This window comes from Panulirus ornatus, chromosome 53 (assembly GCF_036320965.1).
Source record: "Panulirus ornatus isolate Po-2019 chromosome 53, ASM3632096v1, whole genome shotgun sequence".
NCBI classification, from domain to species: domain Eukaryota; kingdom Metazoa; phylum Arthropoda; class Malacostraca; order Decapoda; family Palinuridae; genus Panulirus; species Panulirus ornatus.
In genome coordinates, this window is record NC_092276.1 from 18,392,214 (window position 1) to 18,411,482 (window position 19,269).

The window sequence follows — 19,269 nt, forward strand, 5'->3', positions numbered from 1 at the left end:
CGGGGCGGGGCGAGGCGGGGCGGGGCGGGGGGGCGGGGTAGCCCAGACCAGACCGCCGGGCGGCCGGGGACGTCCGTCAAGGCGCCCCGGTAGCGCCGGGGTGAGTCCTGCCCACTGGTCACCCCTGGGGAGGAGCAGTGATCACCCCCCCAGGGGGAGGAGCAGTGATCACCCCTGGGGTGTCTGGTTCTCTAGCACTGTCATGATGCCTTCCCAGGGGGCCCACAGGTGGTTGGTTGTACCACCCTCCCCCCGTCCCACACACGGATGGGTACCGCTGTGTTGAAGGTGGAGGTCGTGGACGAAAGTCCACATGAAGGCCGAGGCTTCAGTGAAATATAGAGAGAATTATGACACGGAAAAAGAAAAGACAACTGAAAGTATTTACGAATTTCTGAGAAGGTGAATAACCTGGGTCTTGTATTGTGCAGCAGGTCATAGTTACTGGGAAAGACGTGAGAAGGTGGAGTGTTCCAAAGCTTCGACGTGTCGGGAAAGAAGCAGGTAGCAAAGCGGCCCACCCTTGAGTTGCTGATGGCCACACAATGATCATGTGACTCAGCAGCTTGCCGAGTATTGCGTGGTCTAGCTAGTGGTGGGGGGCACACAAGCAGCCAGCTCTCGGGAGCCAAAACCAAAGTAATACCTATAGAAGAGAGGAAAGTGAACCAACATTGCGGCGTAGGGCAAGGGGGTCAAGTTTGGAAGTTAGTGTGGGACAGTTGATAAGGCGGACCGCTTTCGACTCAAGTGTGTCAAGTAAGGATACAGAGCTAGAACCATCCCAAATGTGAGAGCAGTACTCCACACAAGGATGAATCATCCATTGTATAAACGGAAAAACTGTTCAGAAGAGAAGTTTCGACATCTTAACAGGACACCCAGTTTCTTAGAGGCAGACTTAGCTATTCCTGTAATGTGGGGTTTCCAAGAAAGAGTGGATGTTACAGTAATACCAAATATATCCACTGAGTCGAGAGGTGGAATTACAGAACCGTCAAAGGAGAGACGAGAGTTGTGAGGAGTTTTTGATGGAGAGATAGGTAGAAACTGGGTCTTGGAGGCATTAAACTTAACTAGATTTCGTGTACCCCACTGAGATATCCTGTCCAAGACTGAGTTTAATGAGGAAGTTATGTCAAGACGAGATGCAGATCGAGTGAGAGAAGAGGGAGTAGAACTGAAGGATGTGGATGAATGCAGTGTTGTGTCGTCAGCGTATGAACCCATTAGATGATTTGTGGAGAAGAAATCGTGGAAAATAAAGGAAAAGTGTGGAGGACAGGATAGAACCTTGAGGGACACCGATGTTGAGGGAGACAAGGAGGAGGCTTATCCATCAACACCCACAGAGAGAGATCGGCCAGAGAGGAAGCTAGATATGAAGGCGCAAAGTGAGGGAGGAAAGCCATGGGTTATACCGTCCCACACATGGTTATACCGCCCACACATGGTTATACCGCCCACACATGGTTATACCGCCCACACATGGTTATACCGCCCACACATGGTTATACCGTCCCACACATGGTTATACCGCCCACACATGGTTATACCGCCCACACATGGTTATACCGTCCCACACATGGTTATACCGCCCACACATGGTTATACCGCCCACACATGGTTATACCGTCCCACACATGGTTATACCGCCCACACATGGTTATACCGTCCCACACATGGTTATACCGCCCACACATGGTTATACCGCCCACACATGGTTATACCGCCCACACATGGTTATACCGCCCACACATGGTTATACCGTCCCATACATGGTTATACCGCCCACACATGGTTATACCGTCCCACACATGGTTATACCGCCCACACATGGTTATACCGCCCACACATGGTTGGTTATACCACCCTACCCCGCTTGGTTGTATTTAAATGCTACTGGTGCCGCACGTGGCAACACACCCCCCATGTAGCACGTTCCCGACATCCTCCGTCCTGCACGTGGCACCACACCCTCTGTGTAGCACGTGGCAAAACATCCTCGGTGTAGTGCACTAACTCTCCTCCCAACCTCAATGATAATAATAATAATAATAATAATAATAATAATAATAATAATGATGATAATAATAATAATTTTTTTTTTTTTTTTTTTTTTTTTTTAGACTTTGTCGCTGTCTCCCGCGTTTGCGAGGTAGCGCAAGGAAACAGACGAGAGAAATGGCCCAACCCCCCCCATACACATGTACATACACACGTCCACACACGGAAATATACATACCTACACAGCTTTCCATGGTTTACCCCGGACGCTTCACATGCCTTGATTCAATCCACTGACAGCACGTCAACCCCTGTATACCACATCGCTCCAATTCACTCTATTCCTTGCCCTCCTTTCACCCTCCTGCATGTTCAGGCCCCGATCACACAAAATCCTTTTCACTCCATCTTTCCACCTCCAATTTGGTCTCCCTCTTCTCCTCGTTCCCTCCACCTCCGACACATATATCCTCTTGGTCAATCTTTCCTCACTCATTCTCTCCATGTGCCCAAACCATTTCAAAACACCCTCTTCTGCTCTCTCAACCACGCTCTTTTTATTTCCACACATCTCTCTTACCCTTACGTTACTTACTCGATCAAACCACCTCACACCACACATTGTCCTCAAACATCTCATTTCCAGCACATCCATCCTCCTGCGCACAACTCTATCCATAGCCCACGCCTCGCAACCATACAACATTGTTGGAACTACTATTCCTTCAAACATACCCATTTTTGCTTTCCGGGATAATGTTCTCGACTTCCACACATTTTTCAAGGCTCCCAAAATTTTCGCCCCCTCCCCCACCCTATGATCCACTTCCGCTTCCATGGTTCCATCCGCTGACAGATCCACTCCCAGATATCTAAAACACTTCACTTCCTCCAGTTTTTCACCATTCAAACTCACCTCCCAATTGACTTGACCCTCAACCCTACTGTACCTAATAATAATAATAATAATAATAATAATAATAATTATAATAATGATAATAAGTAATAATGATAGAGTAAGCATATCTATAGTGAATCACATAGTGTAAGTTAGTGTTGTGTGTGTCATTGATGAACACGACAGCCCCTCAGTGTGTAGTGTACACAAGGCAGGAGTGGCTTGGGTCGGCCCTTACTGACCTGACACATGCCCCCACCTGCCTCCACACACACACACACACACACACACACACACACACACACACACACACACACACATACACACACACACACACACACACATACACACACACACACACACACACACACACACACACACACACACCTTAATCTCGTTCTTAGAGATAATGTCTCGCAGTTCGAGGTGAGAGACAGATCACTGGGATAGGTCACAGCTGCGTGATGATGGGTCACCATGGGAGGTGGGAGGGAGCCAGCATGGTGGGGGGGTGACCATGGGAGGGAGCCAGCATGGTGGGGGGGTGACCATGGGAGGGAGCCAGCATGGTGGGGGGGTGACCATGGGAGGGAGCCAGCATGGTGGGGGGGTGACCATGGGAGGGAGCCAGCATGGTGGGGGGGTGACCATGGGAGGGAGCCAGCATGGTGGGGGGTGACCATGGGAGGGAGCCAGCATGGTGGGGGGGTGACCATGGGAGGGAGCCAGCATGGTGGGAGGGGGGTGACCATGGGAGTGCAGCAGCTGACAGTCTATAAGCCGATCGCAGGTTAGGGACCAGGCACATGGCCCTTACCTGAAGCAGAGACTCAGAAACATCTCATAAGGTCAGGGACACACCCTACAGGGTCAGGGACACACGTACAGGGTTAGGGACACACCCTACATGGTCAGGGATACACCCTACAGGGTCAGGGACACACGTACAGGGTTAGGGACACACCCTACATGGTCAGGGATACACCCTACAGGGTCAGGGACACACGTACAGGGTTAGGGACACACCCTACATGGTCAGGGATACACCCTACAGGGTCAGGGACACACGTACAGGGTTAGGGACACACCCTACATGGTCAGGGATACACCCTACAGGGTCAGGGACACACGTACAGGGTTAGGGACACACCCTACATGGTCAGGGATACACCCTACAGGGTCAGGGACACACGTACAGGGTTAGGGACACACCCTACATGGTCAGGGATACACCCTACAGGGTCAGGGACACACGTACAGGGTTAGGGACACACCCTACATGGTTAGGGATACACCCTACAGGGTCAGGGACACACGTACAGGGTTAGGGACACACCCTACATGGTCAGGGATACACCCTACAGGGTCAGGGATTCACGTACAGGGTTAGGGATACACCCTACATGGTCAGGGATACACCCTGCAGGATCAGGGACACCCTACTGGGTCAAGGACACACCCTACAGGGTCAGGGACACCCTACTGCGTCAGGGACACACCCTACAGGGTCAGGGACACACCCTACAAGGTCAGGGACACCCTTCAGGGTCAGGGATACACCCTACAGGGTCAGGGACACACCCTACAAGGTCAGGGACACACTTCAGGGTCAGGGATACACCCTAGAGGGTCAGGGACACACCTTACAGGGTCAGGGACACACCCTACATGGTCAGGGACACACCGTTCAGGGTCAGGGACACACCTTACAGGGTCAGGGACACACCGTTCAGGGTCAGGGACACACCTTACAAGATCAGGGACACACCGTTCAGGGTCAGGGACACACCTTACAAGATCAGGGACACACCGTTCAGGGACACACAAGATCAGGGACACAATATACTGGGTCAGGGAAACACCTTACAAGATCAGGGACACATCTTACGAGGCCAGGGGGGACCTCATAGCCGTCGGCTGCTCGGGGATGCGCCTCACCGATGTATGACAGGGTCAGGGTCAAGGGTCATGCGTGGAGACAAGGGACACGTAAGGGTGGGTGGTTTCCTCACCTTGTTCATTCCATTGCCCATGGCGGACGGTTTGGCATGAGTGTGAACCCGAGAGAGGAACCAGTCGTTGTCACAACCTCTGCTTCCTGCTGCTACCACTCACACCTGCATCTGACTGGAACATTTTACCGCCACTCATCATGATATAGACCGGCAGGGGACGACATGACAGGGGAATGATGTTGTAGAGGCGACCATGGGCGTGGATGTGGGGGCCGGGGCGCTCACACACCCCCGGGACATCAACACATCACAAGGTACAACAAGAACAAGAAATGCTTGTGTGAAGTGGTGGAGTGAGGCTGGTCAGGGACCCAGCCAGACGCACCCACACCCACCCACCATCATCATGCAACTGATCGCGCCCCACACAACCCTCCACTTGTACGCCCGCCAATGCATGGCTCGAGTTGGCTTGCTGGCGTGCGCCTGCGCCCTCCTCACCTGCCCTGCCATTACCCCATTACCCTGTATGTCATCCACCTGTAGGCCTGCCGTAGGGAGAGGTCGACCCACACGAATCGCACGATCACGAAAGGAGAATAAAACGAAAACGCACGAGGAAGATATCGTGTGTTGTGGCGAGACATCCTACCACTGGCTTGTGGCCTGGATGCGGACCTGTGATTTGAATTGTTGCCGCTAGATGGTGACACCCAGGCCACAGATGGAGCCGCTCACCAGCTGCATCTAACTATCCAATTGCTCCGTTTGCGCCAATGTCTCGTTCCTGACCGTCCAGGAGGAGCGAGGCGACGTTCGTGTGAGGCTCCTGCAGTGGTTGACAACAAGGGGGGAGGAGGAGGAGCATTAGCCGGGCCGCCCCCCGTCGTCCAGTGGCCACGATCGAAGGAAAGTCCACACGAACCACAACTTTAGTTCAAGATCGAAAGCGTTCCAGAATGATTCGTCGAGTCTCGAGCAATCCGCCGGCCTTTTTTAGCCCTTTATTTCGTGTCTCTATCCCGCCCCTCGAGGACACCCATATCAGACACGACCCGTCATTCGTGTGTCTTGAGCGTGCGTACGTTTCGTGAGCTTTCGTGGGCGATACAGAGGGACGCGATGGATGTCATTGTCAACTTTTATTCCCGCGAGACTCCGTCCATCTCAGGCCAAGCCAGGCTATCAAATATTCCCACATCCACTGTGGCTCCTGCTCTACATGGCCTCACGTCCTCATATTGATTTTTGGAGTTATGGTCGCAACTCACGGTGTATTACAGCCGGTGGAGGTCGCTATTGACACCGTGAGCGTGGCCTCCTCCTCCTCCTCCCCCAGACCACGTCATGAACTAGCTAAGCCAACACCTACAGCAAGAGGCTCTCCCTCCGCCATGCCCCCGCATCTGTCCGATGGAGGTACATGATACACCGTCACCTAGTTACCTCCTGCTCTCACCAACCCCAGCTGACGAGAGAGAGAGAGAGAGAGAGAGAGAGAGAGAGAGAGAGAGAGAGAGAGAGAGAGAGAGAGAGAGAGAGCACACCATATTGACTCCCACCAGCCAGGTCTGGTGTCCGCAGTTCACTTACATTAAAGGGTCACTTCTCATGGCCGGGTTCGAACCGAAAGTTACACTCTGGTCTCGCGATGACGTCGCCACCGGTACGCGTGTATGTGTGTGTGTGTGTGTGTGTGTGTGTGTGTGTGTGTGTGTGTGTGTTGTGCGTGAAGACTGGCACTGAGTGGCGGCTATACTCCCCCGTGTGCTGGTGGCTCTGGCTCAGTCTCCCCGTACCTCAGTCAATGTTTCAGATGATGTATGGACAGTGCGACACCACAAACGTTCCACTACGATGGTACACATCCCACACGAACGTTCCAGTACGATGGTACACATCCCACACGAACGTTCCACTACGATGGTACACATCCCACACGAACGTTCCACTACGATGGTACACATCCCACACGAACGTTCCACTACGATGGTACACATCCCACACGAACGTTCCAGTACGATGGTACACATCCCACACGAACGTTCCACTACGATGGTACACATCCCACACGAACGTTCCAGTACACAGTCCCCAGGCTACACCAACTTTTCAAATAGTTTAAGAGTCCCCAGCTCCACAAACGTTCCAGATGGTATACTGTCCCCACCTACGACAAACGTTCCAGATGATATACTGTCCCCACCTACGACAAACGTTCCAGATGGTATACTGTCCCCTCCTACGACAAACGTTCCAGACGGTATACTGTCCTCAACCGCTACAAACGTTCCAAACAATAGTGCTACAGTCCCAGCCACTACAAACGTTCCAACAATTGTATACTGTCCCCACTCTCCATAAACGTTCGGAACAATGGTATACACACCCCAGTCTCCACAAACGTTCCAAATGTTGAGTCCTCATCCTCCACACACGTTCCCCAGCAGCCACGAACGTTTTTGTCAAGTGATATTCTCTCTCTCTCTCTCTCTCTCTCTCTCTCTCTCTCTCTCTCTCTCTCTCTCTCTCTCTCTCTCTCTCTCTCTCTCGCTGTATACACAGACGTTCCATATGAACGTTTAGAGTATCCAGCAGACAGTGTGTCAGGTGTGCTACGAGCTCGCTCTTCATCTGCATAGCAAGCAAAGACTTCCTACCATAAACAGAAAACGTCAACAACATCAGAAGTTGGACAGAAAACGTCAGCAACATCAGAAGTTGCACAGAAAACGTCAGCAACATCAGAAGTTGGACAGAAAACGTCAGCAACATCAGAAGTTGGACAGAAAACGTCAACAACATCAGAAGTTGCACAGAAAACGTCAGCAACATCAGAAGTTGGACAGAAAACGTCAACAACATCAGAAGTTGGACAGAAAACGTCAACAACATCAGAAGTTGCACAGAAAACGTCAGCAACATCAGAAGTTGGACAGAAAACGTCAGCAACATCAGAAGTTGGACAGAAAACGTCAGCAACATCAGAAGTTGCACAGAAAACGTCAGCAACATCAGAAGTTGGACAGAAAACGTCAACAACATCAGAAGTTGCACAGAAAAGTCAACAACATCAGAAGTTGCACAGAAAACGTCAGCAACATCAGAAGTTGGACAGAAAACGTCAACAACATCAGAAGTTGGACAGAAAACGTCAACAACGTCAGAAGTTGCACAGAAAACGTCAACAACATCAGAAGTTGGACAGAAAACGTCAACAACGTCAGAAGTTGGACAGAAAACGTCAACAACATCAGAAGTTGCACAGAAAACGTCAACATCAGAAGTTGCACAGAAAACGTCAGCAACATCAGAAGTTGGACAGAAAACGTCAACAACATCAGAAGTTGGACAGAAAACGTCAACAACATCAGAAGTTGGACAGAAAACGTCAACAACATCAGAAGTTGGACAGAAAACGTCAACAACATCAGAAGTTGGACAGAAAACGTCAACAACATCAGAAGTTGCACAGAAAACGTCAACAACATCAGAAGTTGCACAGAAAACGTCAACAACATCAGAAGTTGGACAGTAAGAAACTCTTCGCAAGAGCAAACACTCCTCGCCCAGTTTACTCCACGTTTTATGTTGTGGGCATTTATCTGTTCTCACAAACGTTTCATATACTTCCGGCTCCAGGAGACAAACGTTTGAGCTTACAGCTATACACCCTCAAGGATAGTAAACTCCAGCATTAAACGTTTTATATCAGGGTTCGTGAGCGAGAGATGGGCCACAGAAATTTCCCTGAGTGACATGCATACACAGACCCAGGGTCCAAGCGAGGTGGTCTGGCCTTGATGCTACAAAATCTCTCTTGTAAACATTAGAAGAACAGGATAGCAAAGGAAATGCTCTCTCTCTCTCTCCCTAACCCTCCATTCCCTCAGCACACGACGGACGGAAAACAGGTAGAAAAAAATACCTTGCAGGATTAATTTGCCTGGTCAATTTTTATGGTAAAATCATGGACCCATCACCAACAACATGGAACCCTTCACTTTTTCTTATAAAGACAATATGAAGGATAAACCTGAGCTGTAGCCTGTCGACTTAGTATGTTTATATTATTTCTGATGTTGAAGAATGATACAGTAAGTCTTAATTACTCTCTCAAAGCAGGTGACGTGGGTTGATCAATGTTAGTACGGTAGCGCCACCTAGCCCGGGAGAGATGAGTGGTTGAGAAGGTAGCCTGGTACACCATCACTGAGGATTGATGACTGATTAAATCATTTATTCCATACCAGAGAGTGATAAATGATGATCGCGAGTAATGTGGAAGATGATAAATGTGTTGCTCTGAACTGTATTTTCTGGAAGTTTATTCCACGCGTCAATAATGTCCTTGGTCAACCAGTACTTCGCACAATCCACATTAACTCGGAAGTTTACATCCTATTTCCTGTGGTAGGTAATGTTGGCGCTACTGTACAGAAATGTCCTGGATCGATGTTGTTAAATCCTTTACGTATCTTAAAATCGTAACATTTGTTTTCTTATCATCGTCATTACAATGTTGTGAAGACATTATCTTGTGGTCCATCACTTCATAATCACATTTATTGTTTTGATTTCCTACTGGTCACAGCTGACATTTGTTGACATTGCATTTGACATTTAGTAGAGCATAGAGAGATTGTATTTAGAGTCTCTTGTTGGCTTATCTTCGTTACGTCTGGTGTGATATCTCTCCGGCTCTTCACCACACGTTGACCCAGTCAGCCCAATCCTTCACCTCGTCACCTCAGTCGTTGTTCCGGCCTGCCCAATCTTTGCCTCAGTCAACCCAATCTTGGCCCCTAACCACCCCAGTCTCGGCCAGTTAGGCAACGAAGGTTGGCGTAAAATGCCAGCGGTTACTGGGTCCACACACACACACACACACACTTCCTGGACCATGAATATATGATGGCGGCCAAGCAGAAAGAAGGCACCAGGTCCACCACCAGGTTGTGGTGTATGTCATCTGTTGTCATGTTGACCTGGAGCACGACGGTACGACCCTGGAGCACGGCGGTACGACCCTGGAGCACGGCGGTACGACCCTGGAGCACGGCGGTACGACCCTGGAGCACGACGGTACGACCCTGGAGCACGGCGGTACGACCCTGGAGCACGGCGGTACGACCCTGGAGCACGACGGTACGACCCTGGAGCACGGCGGTACGACCCTGGAGCACGACGGTACGACCCTGGAGCACGGCGGTACGACACTTGAGCACGACGGTACGACCCTGGAGCACGACGGTACGACCCTGGAGCACGGCGGTACGACCCTGGAGCACGACGGTACGACCCTGGAGCACGGCGGTACGACACTTGAGCACGACGGTACGACCCTGGAGCACGACGGTACGACACTTGAGCACGGCGGTACGACCCTGGAGCACGGCGGTACGACCCTGGAGCACGACGGTACGACACTTGAGCACGACGGTACGACCCTGGAGCACGACGGTACGACACTTGAGCACGACGGTACGGCCTTTGATGACCTGGCCTTTGACCTGAGCAATATGGTTCAAGTCAAAGTTCAGGTCATCATACCAGGGGGGTCACGCCGTCTGGCACGAGGGGTCAATAGTGCACTCACATGACCTTCATAAGGTCACCTGCGAGGTTGACCTGGTCAGAAGATCGATAGGAAAGGTACGAGGTAAGGTCAGGCTGGACGCACACCTCTCCTTCCTGTGACCTGACACTTGGGGTCAAGTAGACAAGGAAGGTGTGAGTGAGGTTGTACGTGTATGTGATGTGTATAGCGTGTCTGTTGGCAGTAGCTGATTATAGCTTTACTAACGACCTCAGGCCAGGTCACTGGAGCTTAACTGCCTGGAAGATGTCATTATAGCTGGACTGGTCGGGGGAGGTCACTATAGCTGGACTGGTCGGGGAGGTCACTATAGCTGGACTGGTCGGGGAAGGTCACTATAGCTGGACTGGTCGGGGAAGGTCACTATAGCTGGACTGGCCGGGGAAGGTCACTATAGCTGGACTGGTCGAGGAGGTCACTATAGCTGGACTGGCCGGGGAGGTCACTATAGCTGGACTGGCCGGGGAGGTCACTATAGCTGGACTGGCCGGGGAGGTCACTATAGCTGGACTGGTCGGGGAAGGTCACTATAGCTGACTGGCCGGGGAAGGTCACTATAGCTGGACTGGCCGGGGAGGTCACTATAGCTGGACTGGCCGGGGAGGTCACTATAGCTGGACTGGCCGGGGAGGTCACTATAGCTGACTGGCCGGGGAGGTCACTATAGCTGGACTGGCCGGGGAGGTCACTATAGCTGACTGGCCGGGGAGGTCACTATAGCTGGACTGGCCGGGGAGGTCACTATAGCTGGACTGGCCGGGGAAGGTCACTATAGCTGGACTGGCCGGGGAGGTCACTATAGCTGGACTGGTCCTGGGAGGTCACTATAGCTGGACTGGCCGGGGAGGTCACTATAGCTGGACTGGCCGGGGAGGTCACTATAGCTGGACTGGCCGGGGAGGTCACTGTAGCTGGACTGGTCGGGGAAGGTCACTATAGCTGGACTGGTCGGGGAGGTCACTATAGCTGGACTGGCCGGGGAGGTCACTATAGCTGGACTGGTCGGGGAGGTCACTATAGCTGGACTGGTCGGGGAGGTCACTATAGCTGGACTGGTCGGGGAGGTCACTATAGCTGGACTGGCCGGGGGAGGTCACTATAGCTGGACTGGCCGGGGGAGGTCACTATAGCTGGACTGGTCGGGGAGGTCACTATAGCTGGACTGGTCTGGGAGGTCACTATAGCTGGACTGGCCGGGGAGGTCACTATAGCTGGACTGGCCGGGGAGGTCACTATAGCTGGACTGGCCGGGGAGGTCACTATAGCTGGACTGGCCGGGGAGGTCACTATAGCTGGACTGGTCGGGGAGGTCACTATAGCTGGACTGGTCGGGGAGGTCACTATAGCTGGACTGGTCGGGGAAGGTCACTATAGCTGGACTGGCCGGGGAGGTCACTATAGCTGGACTGGTCGGGGAGGTCACTATAGCTGGACTGGTCGGGGAGGTCACTATAGCTGGACTGGTCGGGGAAGGTCACTATAGCTGGACTGGTCGGGGAGGTCACTATAGCTGGACTGGTCGGGGAGGTCACTATAGCTGGACTGGTCGGGGAGGTCACTATAGCTGGACTGGTCGGGGAGGTCACTATAGCTGGACTGGTCGGGGAAGGTCACTATAGCTGGACTGGTCGGGGAGGTCACTATAGCTGGACTGGTCTGGGAGGTCACTATAGCTGGACTGGTCGGGGAGGTCACTATAGCTGGACTGGTCGGGGAGGTCACTATAGCTGGACTGGTCGGGGAGGTCACTATAGCTGGACTGGTCGGGGAAGGTCACTATAGCTGGACTGGTCGGGGAGGTCACTATAGCTGGACTGGTCGGGGAGGTCACTATAGCTGGACTGGTCGGGGAGGTCACTATAGCTGGACTGGCCGGGGAGGTCACTATAGCTGGACTGGTCGGGGAAGGTCACTATAGCTGGACTGGCCGGGGAAGGTCACTATAGCTGGACTGGTCGGGGAGGTCACTATAGCTGGACTGGTCTGGGAGGTCACTATAGCTGGACTGGTCGGGGAGGTCACTATAGCTGGACTGGCCGGGGAAGGTCACTATAGCTGGACTGGTCGGGGAGGTCACTATAGCTGGACTGGCCGGGGAGGTCACTATAGCTGGACTGGCCGGGGAAGGTCACTATAGCTGGACTGGTCGGGGAAGGTCACTATAGCTGGACTGGCCGGGGAAGGTCACTATAGCTGGACTGGTCTGGGAGGTCACTATAGCTGGACTGGCCGGGGAGGTCACTATAGCTGGACTGGCCGGGGAAGGTCACTATAGCTGGACTGGTCTGGGAGGTCACTATAGCTGGACTGGTCGGGGAGGTCACTATAGCTGGACTGGTCGGGGAAGGTCACTATAGCTGGACTGGTCGGGGAAGGTCACTATAGCTGGACTGGCCGGGGAGGTCACTATAGCTGGACTGGCCGGGGAGGTCACTATAGCTGGACTGGCCGGGGAGGTCACTATAGCTGGACTGGTCGGGGAAGGTCACTATAGCTGGACTGGCCGGGGAGGTCACTATAGCTGGACTGGCCGGGGAAGGTCACTATAGCTGGACTGGCCGGGGAGGTCACTATAGCTGGACTGGTCGGGGAGGTCACTATAGCTGGACTGGTCGGGGAGGTCACTATAGCTGGACTGGTCTGGGAGGTCACTATAGCTGGACTGGCCGGGGAAGGTCACTATAGCTGGACTGGCCGGGGAGGTCACTATAGCTGGACTGGTCGGGGAGGTCACTATAGCTGGACTGGTCGGGGAGGTCACTATAGCTGGACTGGTCGGGGAGGTCCTTGTTCGTCCAGGTCAACACGACAACAATAGATCACTCGTCTCTTGACCCCAACCTGGCGTGACGTAAACCTGCGACCTCATGTGACCTCCTGATTCACAGAGGAATGAGTTTGGTCGGGTGTCTTCATCTGGGTCACACAGTGGAGTTGTGAGGTTAGGTCAGGTCACCAAGGTGGACCTTGAGGGTGAGTGGGTCGGCAAGGCGACAGGTCAATGGACGGGCAGGAGGCCCGGGGGGGGGGGGGGGAAGTGGCGTTAGTGGCAGTGAGGTGGAAGGGAGGTCACTGTGACCTCACACTACGCTTCGTGACCCAGATGACCTCAGCCAGGCGTTTGGAGGTCAGACGAGGTCACGTGCCGTTAGTAAGGTCAAACTGGGTCGAGCGACAACGTTGTGTCTGCACACGACAGAGACCCGGGGGGCGCCGCCCCCTGCTGGGGTCATGTTCTGCTGTTCACAACGTGTTCATCATGTATGAAAATGTTCAAGAAATGTTGTTCTCAGTGTTCTAACATTACTTGTGTTGACCTGAGCGAGACCAGAGTTCACTGTTCTTGAACTTCTCTCCTGGTGGTGGAGAGAGAGAGAGAGAGAGAGAGAGAGAGAGAGAGAGAGAGAGAGAGAGAGAGAGAGAGAGAGAGAGAGAGAGAGAGAGAGTTGATTTCATCGTGGGAGACTAGCATTAACTCGAGCCGGGATTGTGGTCAGTTAATGACCTGGTCGTCCAGATGGCGTGACTGTCCCCTCCTTTGTGACTGGTCACCTGATGATTGATTACATGACACCATTTGGGGTCATAAACCAGTTGGGGGTCACTACATGTAGGGATCAAAACCTCCTGGGGTCATTGGCTGTTAAGGTAACAGCCAGTTAGGGTAAGAGATCGTACACATTAGGATGACATCCGTCTGTGGGTCACAACCATCTGGATGAGGGCGGGGTCACAGCTGCTTGGAGGTCATATCCGTCTTAGGTCACACTTGCCTGAGTTGATCGGGTCGTAAACCTGGCTTCTCATGACCTGACCCTCCCCAGCAGGCTGGGGTGGGGGGGGGGGGTTATGATGACGTAGGTCATTAACTCAGTTGTTGTTGTTGACCTAACCATCTGTCAGCCAGGTGGTATAGGGTCACATTGTCCCACTGACCTGATCGCAGTGGTCCAGGCTTGCTTGGTGTGGTGTTGAAGTGGTTGTGGTGTGGTCTTGACATAAGCAGCAGGAGGTAAGGTACTGAGCAGCAGGAGGTAAGGTACTGAGCAGCAGGAGGTAAGGTACTGAGCAGCAGGAGGCAAGGTACTGAGCAGCAAGAGGTAAGGTACTGAGCAGCAGGAGGCAAGGTACTGAGCAGCAGGAGGTAAGGTACTGAGTAGCAGGAGGCAAGGTACTGAGCAGCAAGAGGTAAGGTACTGAGCAGCAGGAGGTAAGGTACTGAGCAGCAGGAGGTAAGGTACTGAGCAGCAGCAGGTAAGGTACTGAGCAGCAGGAGGTAAGGTACTGAGCAGCAGGAGGCAAGGTACTGAGCAGCAGGAGGTAAGGTACTGAGCAGCAGGAGGCAAGGTACTGAGCAGCAGGAGGTAAGGTACTGAGCAGCAGGAGGCAAGGTACTGAGCAGCAGCAGGAGGTAAGGTACTGAGCAGTAGGAGGCAAGGTACTGAGCAGTAGGAGGTAAGGTACTGAGCAGCAGCAGGTACGGTACTGAGCAGCAGCAGGTAAGGTACTGAGCAGCAGGAGGCAAGGTACTGAGCAGCAGGAGGTAAGGTACTGAGCAGCAGGAGGTAAGGTACTGAGCAGCAGGAGCTAAGGTACTGAGCAGCAGCAGGTGAGGTACTGAGCAGCAGGAACTAAGGTACTGAGCACCAGCAGGTAAGGTACTGAGCAGCAGCAGGTAAGGTACTGAGCAGCAGGAGGCAATGTACTGAGCAGCAGCAGGTAAGGTACTGAGCAGCAGGAGGCAATGTACTGAGCAGCAGCAGGTAAGGTACTGAGCAGCAGGAGGCAAGGTACTGAGCAGTAGGAGGCAAGGTACTGAGCAGCAGGAGGTAAGGTACTGTGCAGCAGGAGGTAAGGTACTGAGCAGCAGGAGGTAAGGTACTGAGCAGCAGGAGGTAAGGTACTGAGCAGCAGGAGGTAAGGTACTGTGCAGCAGGAGGTAAGGTACTGAGCAGCAGGAGGTAAGGTACTGAGCAGCAGCAGGCAAGGTACTGAGCAGCAGGAGGTAAGGTACTGTGCAGCAGGAGGTAAGGTACTGAGCAGCAGGAGGCAATGTACTGAGCAGCAGCAGGTAAGGTACTGAGCAGCAGGAGGCAATGTACTGAGCAGCAGCAGGTAAGGTACTGAGCAGCAGGAGGCAAGGTACTGAGCAGTAGGAGGCAAGGTACTGAGCAGCAGGAGGTAAAGTACTGTGCAGCAGCAGGTAAGGTACTGAGCAGCAGGAGGCAAGGTACTGAGCAGTAGGAGGCAAGGTACTGAGCAGCAGGAGGTAAGGTACTGTGCAGCAGCAGGTAAGGTACTGAGCAGCAGGAGGCAAGGTACTGAGCAGTAGGAGGCAAGGTACTGAGCAGCAGGAGGTAAGGTACTGAGCAGCAGGAGGTAAGGTACTGTGCAGCAGGAGGTAAGGTACTGAGCAGCAGGAGGCAAGGTACTGAGCAGTAGGAGGCAAGGTACTGAGCAGCAGGAGGTAAGGTACTGTGCAGCAGGAGGTAAGGTACTGAGCAGCAGGAGGTAAGGTACTGAGCAGCAGGAGGTAAGGTACTGAGCAGCAGGAGGTAAGGTACTGTGCAGCAGGAGGTAAGGTACTGAGCAGCAGGAGGTAAGGTACTGTGCAGCAGGAGGTAAGGTACTGAGCACTTGGCTTACCCCGAGGTAGAGCGGTCCAGGGTCTGTGACGTCACACTGGACGAACCAAGGCAGGGGGCAGGGGACACGGCGGTACCTGCAGGGAGATGACACACCTGACACCTGCTGTGACACACCTGACACACCTGCTGTGATACACCTGACACATCTGCTGTGACACACCTGACACACCTGCTGTGACACACCTGACACACCTGCTGTGACACACGTGACACATCTGCTGTGACACACCTGACACATCTGCTGTGACACAGGTGCTGTGACACGTGACACATGCTATGACACGTGACACAGCTGCTCTGACAAACGTGACACAGTTGCTATGACAAACGTGACACAGCTGCTATGACACACGTGACACAGCTGCTGTGACACACGTGACACAGCTGTTATGACACATGTGACACAGCTGCTATGACAAGTTGCCTAAATTTATTAACACACGTTATTGAGGTGCCATGACACACATGACACAGGTGCCGTGACACACGTGAGTGTTGTGTCCTAACACAACTGACACCGATGACTGAAGTGTCATGACACTGGTAGTTAGTGTGTCGTACGTGATGACCCCGTCTTCCCAGGTGTCACGTGTCATTTCGGGTGTCACGGAGGGGAGGGGGGGGTGGGGGGGGGTCATCCACACGCCAACCAAATTAAAGTTTATTTTTCACATGAGGGACGAGGTGAAGGTCAGGTCAGGTCGCACAACGGTACGAGGTCACACAAGGTAAGGTCACATGAGGTCAGGAGGTCACACGCAAGGTCAGGAGGTTGCAGAGCCCAGGATGTAGTGTCATGAGGTTTGATTTCATGTTATTACTGTTAAAACCAGTCTGTACCTCCTCATAACGGTGCTGTGTGAGTCTATGTTGCCTCATACAGGGAGACGTGAGTCTATGTTGCCTCATACAGGGAGACGTGAGTCTATGTTGCCTCATACAGGGAGACGTGAGTCTATGTTGCCTCATACAGGGAGACGTGAGTCTGTGTTGCCTCATACAGGGAGACGTGAGTCTATGTTGTGTGGGTCACCTGTGTTATGACCTTACCATACAAGTCTCACCTGTGGTGCGGGTTTGTCTAACTTGTACTGTGATATGAAGTAATATTGTAGCATCTACCAAGTGATGTGTGGTACGGTGGTTATGGTTGTGGTAGGGACCTGTGGTACAGTGGCCAGAGGGTGTGGTTGTGGTGGGGACGTGTGGTACAGTGGTTATGGTTGTGGTGGGGACGTGTGGTACAGTGGCCAGAGGTTGTGGTTGTGGTGGGGACGTGTGGTACAGTGGTTATGGTTGTGGTGGGGACGTGTGGTACAGTGGCCAGAGGTTGTGGTTGTGTGGTACAGTGGGCAGAGGTTGTGGTTGTGTGGTACAGTGGGTAGAGGTTGTGGTTGTGTGGTCATGGCAGATGGTGGCGTCCTCACCTGCAGCCGACGCCGTGCAGCTGGAGGCTGCTGGAGCCAGAGGTCGGCCTCGTCCAGCTGTCGACCAGGACCGGAAGGCCCGGCAGGTCCCTCGTTTTCCGGGGCCCCCAGGCCCACACGGGCCCCTCCCTGGCCTGGGGCCAGTTGATCCCCGGTGGAGCATCAACCTCGTCCTCCCCAGGTGTCTTACCTCCCCTGGTGGATGACGCCCCAGCTCCCCTCACCCTCAGCTCCTCCCTCCTGGCGCGGGTCGCACCCCGCCCCGCGGACGCCGTCGCCTGGCTGGGGCGGATCCGGAGCAGCTCACGGAACGGACAGTTGTTGTGGTTCTCCCGGTACTGGTTCGTGTCCCGGTACCGGACGTTCCTCATGATGTCCTGGGGCGTGACCGGGTGTGAACTGGTGTACGGTATGGGGCCATACACCCCGGCCGGGTCCAGCCTCACCCCGCCCCGTCTCACGAACCTTCCGTCACTGCGGCGATAGAACCTTTCACTGTCTACTACATCTATCGTCACGTTTCTCTGGGGTGTCGAGCTGCCTCCCCCAGGCCTTCTCTGGGGGTGACCACAACCATGTGCTCCCCCGTCTACAACCGTCCCTTGGACGACGCTGTCAGCAAACCTAACTGTTTTGCCCCGTCCGCGGCTCTCGCTCACCTTGCGGCCCCGGGTGTTGCCGCGTGCGGCCCGACCACCTACGCGCCGCACCATGGCGCAGGAGGCGGGTCTGATGCTCAAGATCAGACGGAAGGGACACTGGTCGTGCGTGTCGCTCCCCGAGTCGTCCTCCGGCGCTGGGGTCGTCCTTGTCTCAGTCGTCGGACCCGAACTGAGGAGGACAGCACAGTGTCTCATCCGGCAACCCAGGGGTGATGTTGTCCTCACCAGGGGTGATGTTGTCCTCACCAGGGGTGGTGTTGTCCTCACCAGGGGTGGTGTTGTCCTCACCAGGGGTGGTGTTGTCCTCACCAGGGGTGGTGCTGTCCTCACCAGGGGTGGTGTTGTCCTCACCAGGGGTGATGCTGTCCTCACCAGGGGTGATGTTGTCCTCACCAGGGGTGATGTTGTCCTCACCAGGGGTGGTGTTGTCCTCACCAGGGGTGTTGTCCTCACCAGGGGTGATGCTGTCCTCACCAGGGGTGGTGTTGTCCTCACCAGGGGTGGTGTTGTCCTCACCAGGGGTGGTGTTGTCCTCACCAGGGGTGGTGTTGTCCTCACCAGGGGTGATGCTGTCCTCACCAGGGGTGATGCTGTCCTCACCAGGGGTGGTGTTGTCCTCACCAGGGGTGATGTTGTCCTCACCAGGGGTGGTGTTGTCCTCACCAGGGGTGGTGCTGTCCTCACCAGGGGTGGTGTTGTCCTCACCAGGGGTGATGCTGTCCTCACCAGGGGTGATGCTGTCCTCACCAGGGGTGGTGTTGTCCTCACCAGGGGTGATGTTGTCCTCACCAGGGGTGGTGTTGTCCTCACCAGGGGTGATGTCCTCACCAGGGGTGGTGTTGTCCTCACCAGGGGTGGTGTTGTCCTCACCAGGGGTGATGTTGTCCTCACCAGGGGTGGTGTTGTCCTCACCAGGGGTGGTGCTGTCCTCACCAGGGGTGGTGTTGTCCTCACCAGGGGTGATGCTGTCCTCACCAGGGGTGATGCTGTCCTCACCAGGGGTGATGCTGTCCTCACCAGGGGTGATGCTGTCCTCACCAGGGGTGGTGTTGTCCTCACCAGGGGTGATGCTG

General features: G+C 53.9%; 1 protein-coding gene across 3 annotated transcripts in view; it reads right to left on the reverse strand.

The window, feature by feature from the left end:
• The window catches only part of LOC139765283 (uncharacterized), an 82,553-nt gene extending 64,103 nt beyond the window's left edge, over nucleotides 1-18,450 (reverse strand). Inside the window, exons 1-2 of one of the 3 annotated variants that reach the window (XM_071692653.1) lie at nucleotides 17,535-18,450; nucleotides 16,106-16,181 (exon numbers count right to left, since the gene is read on the reverse strand). In XM_071692653.1, the coding sequence (XP_071548754.1) occupies nucleotides 16,106-16,181; nucleotides 17,535-18,391 (933 nt within the window). In that variant the 5' untranslated portion in view covers nucleotides 18,392-18,450. Of the gene's footprint in view, nucleotides 1-4,917; nucleotides 6,120-16,105; nucleotides 16,182-17,534 lie in introns of those variants that run through there. The other 2 variants (XM_071692655.1, XM_071692654.1) reach the window with 2 other exon arrangements.
• Between the last annotated feature and the right edge of the window lie 819 nt (nucleotides 18,451-19,269).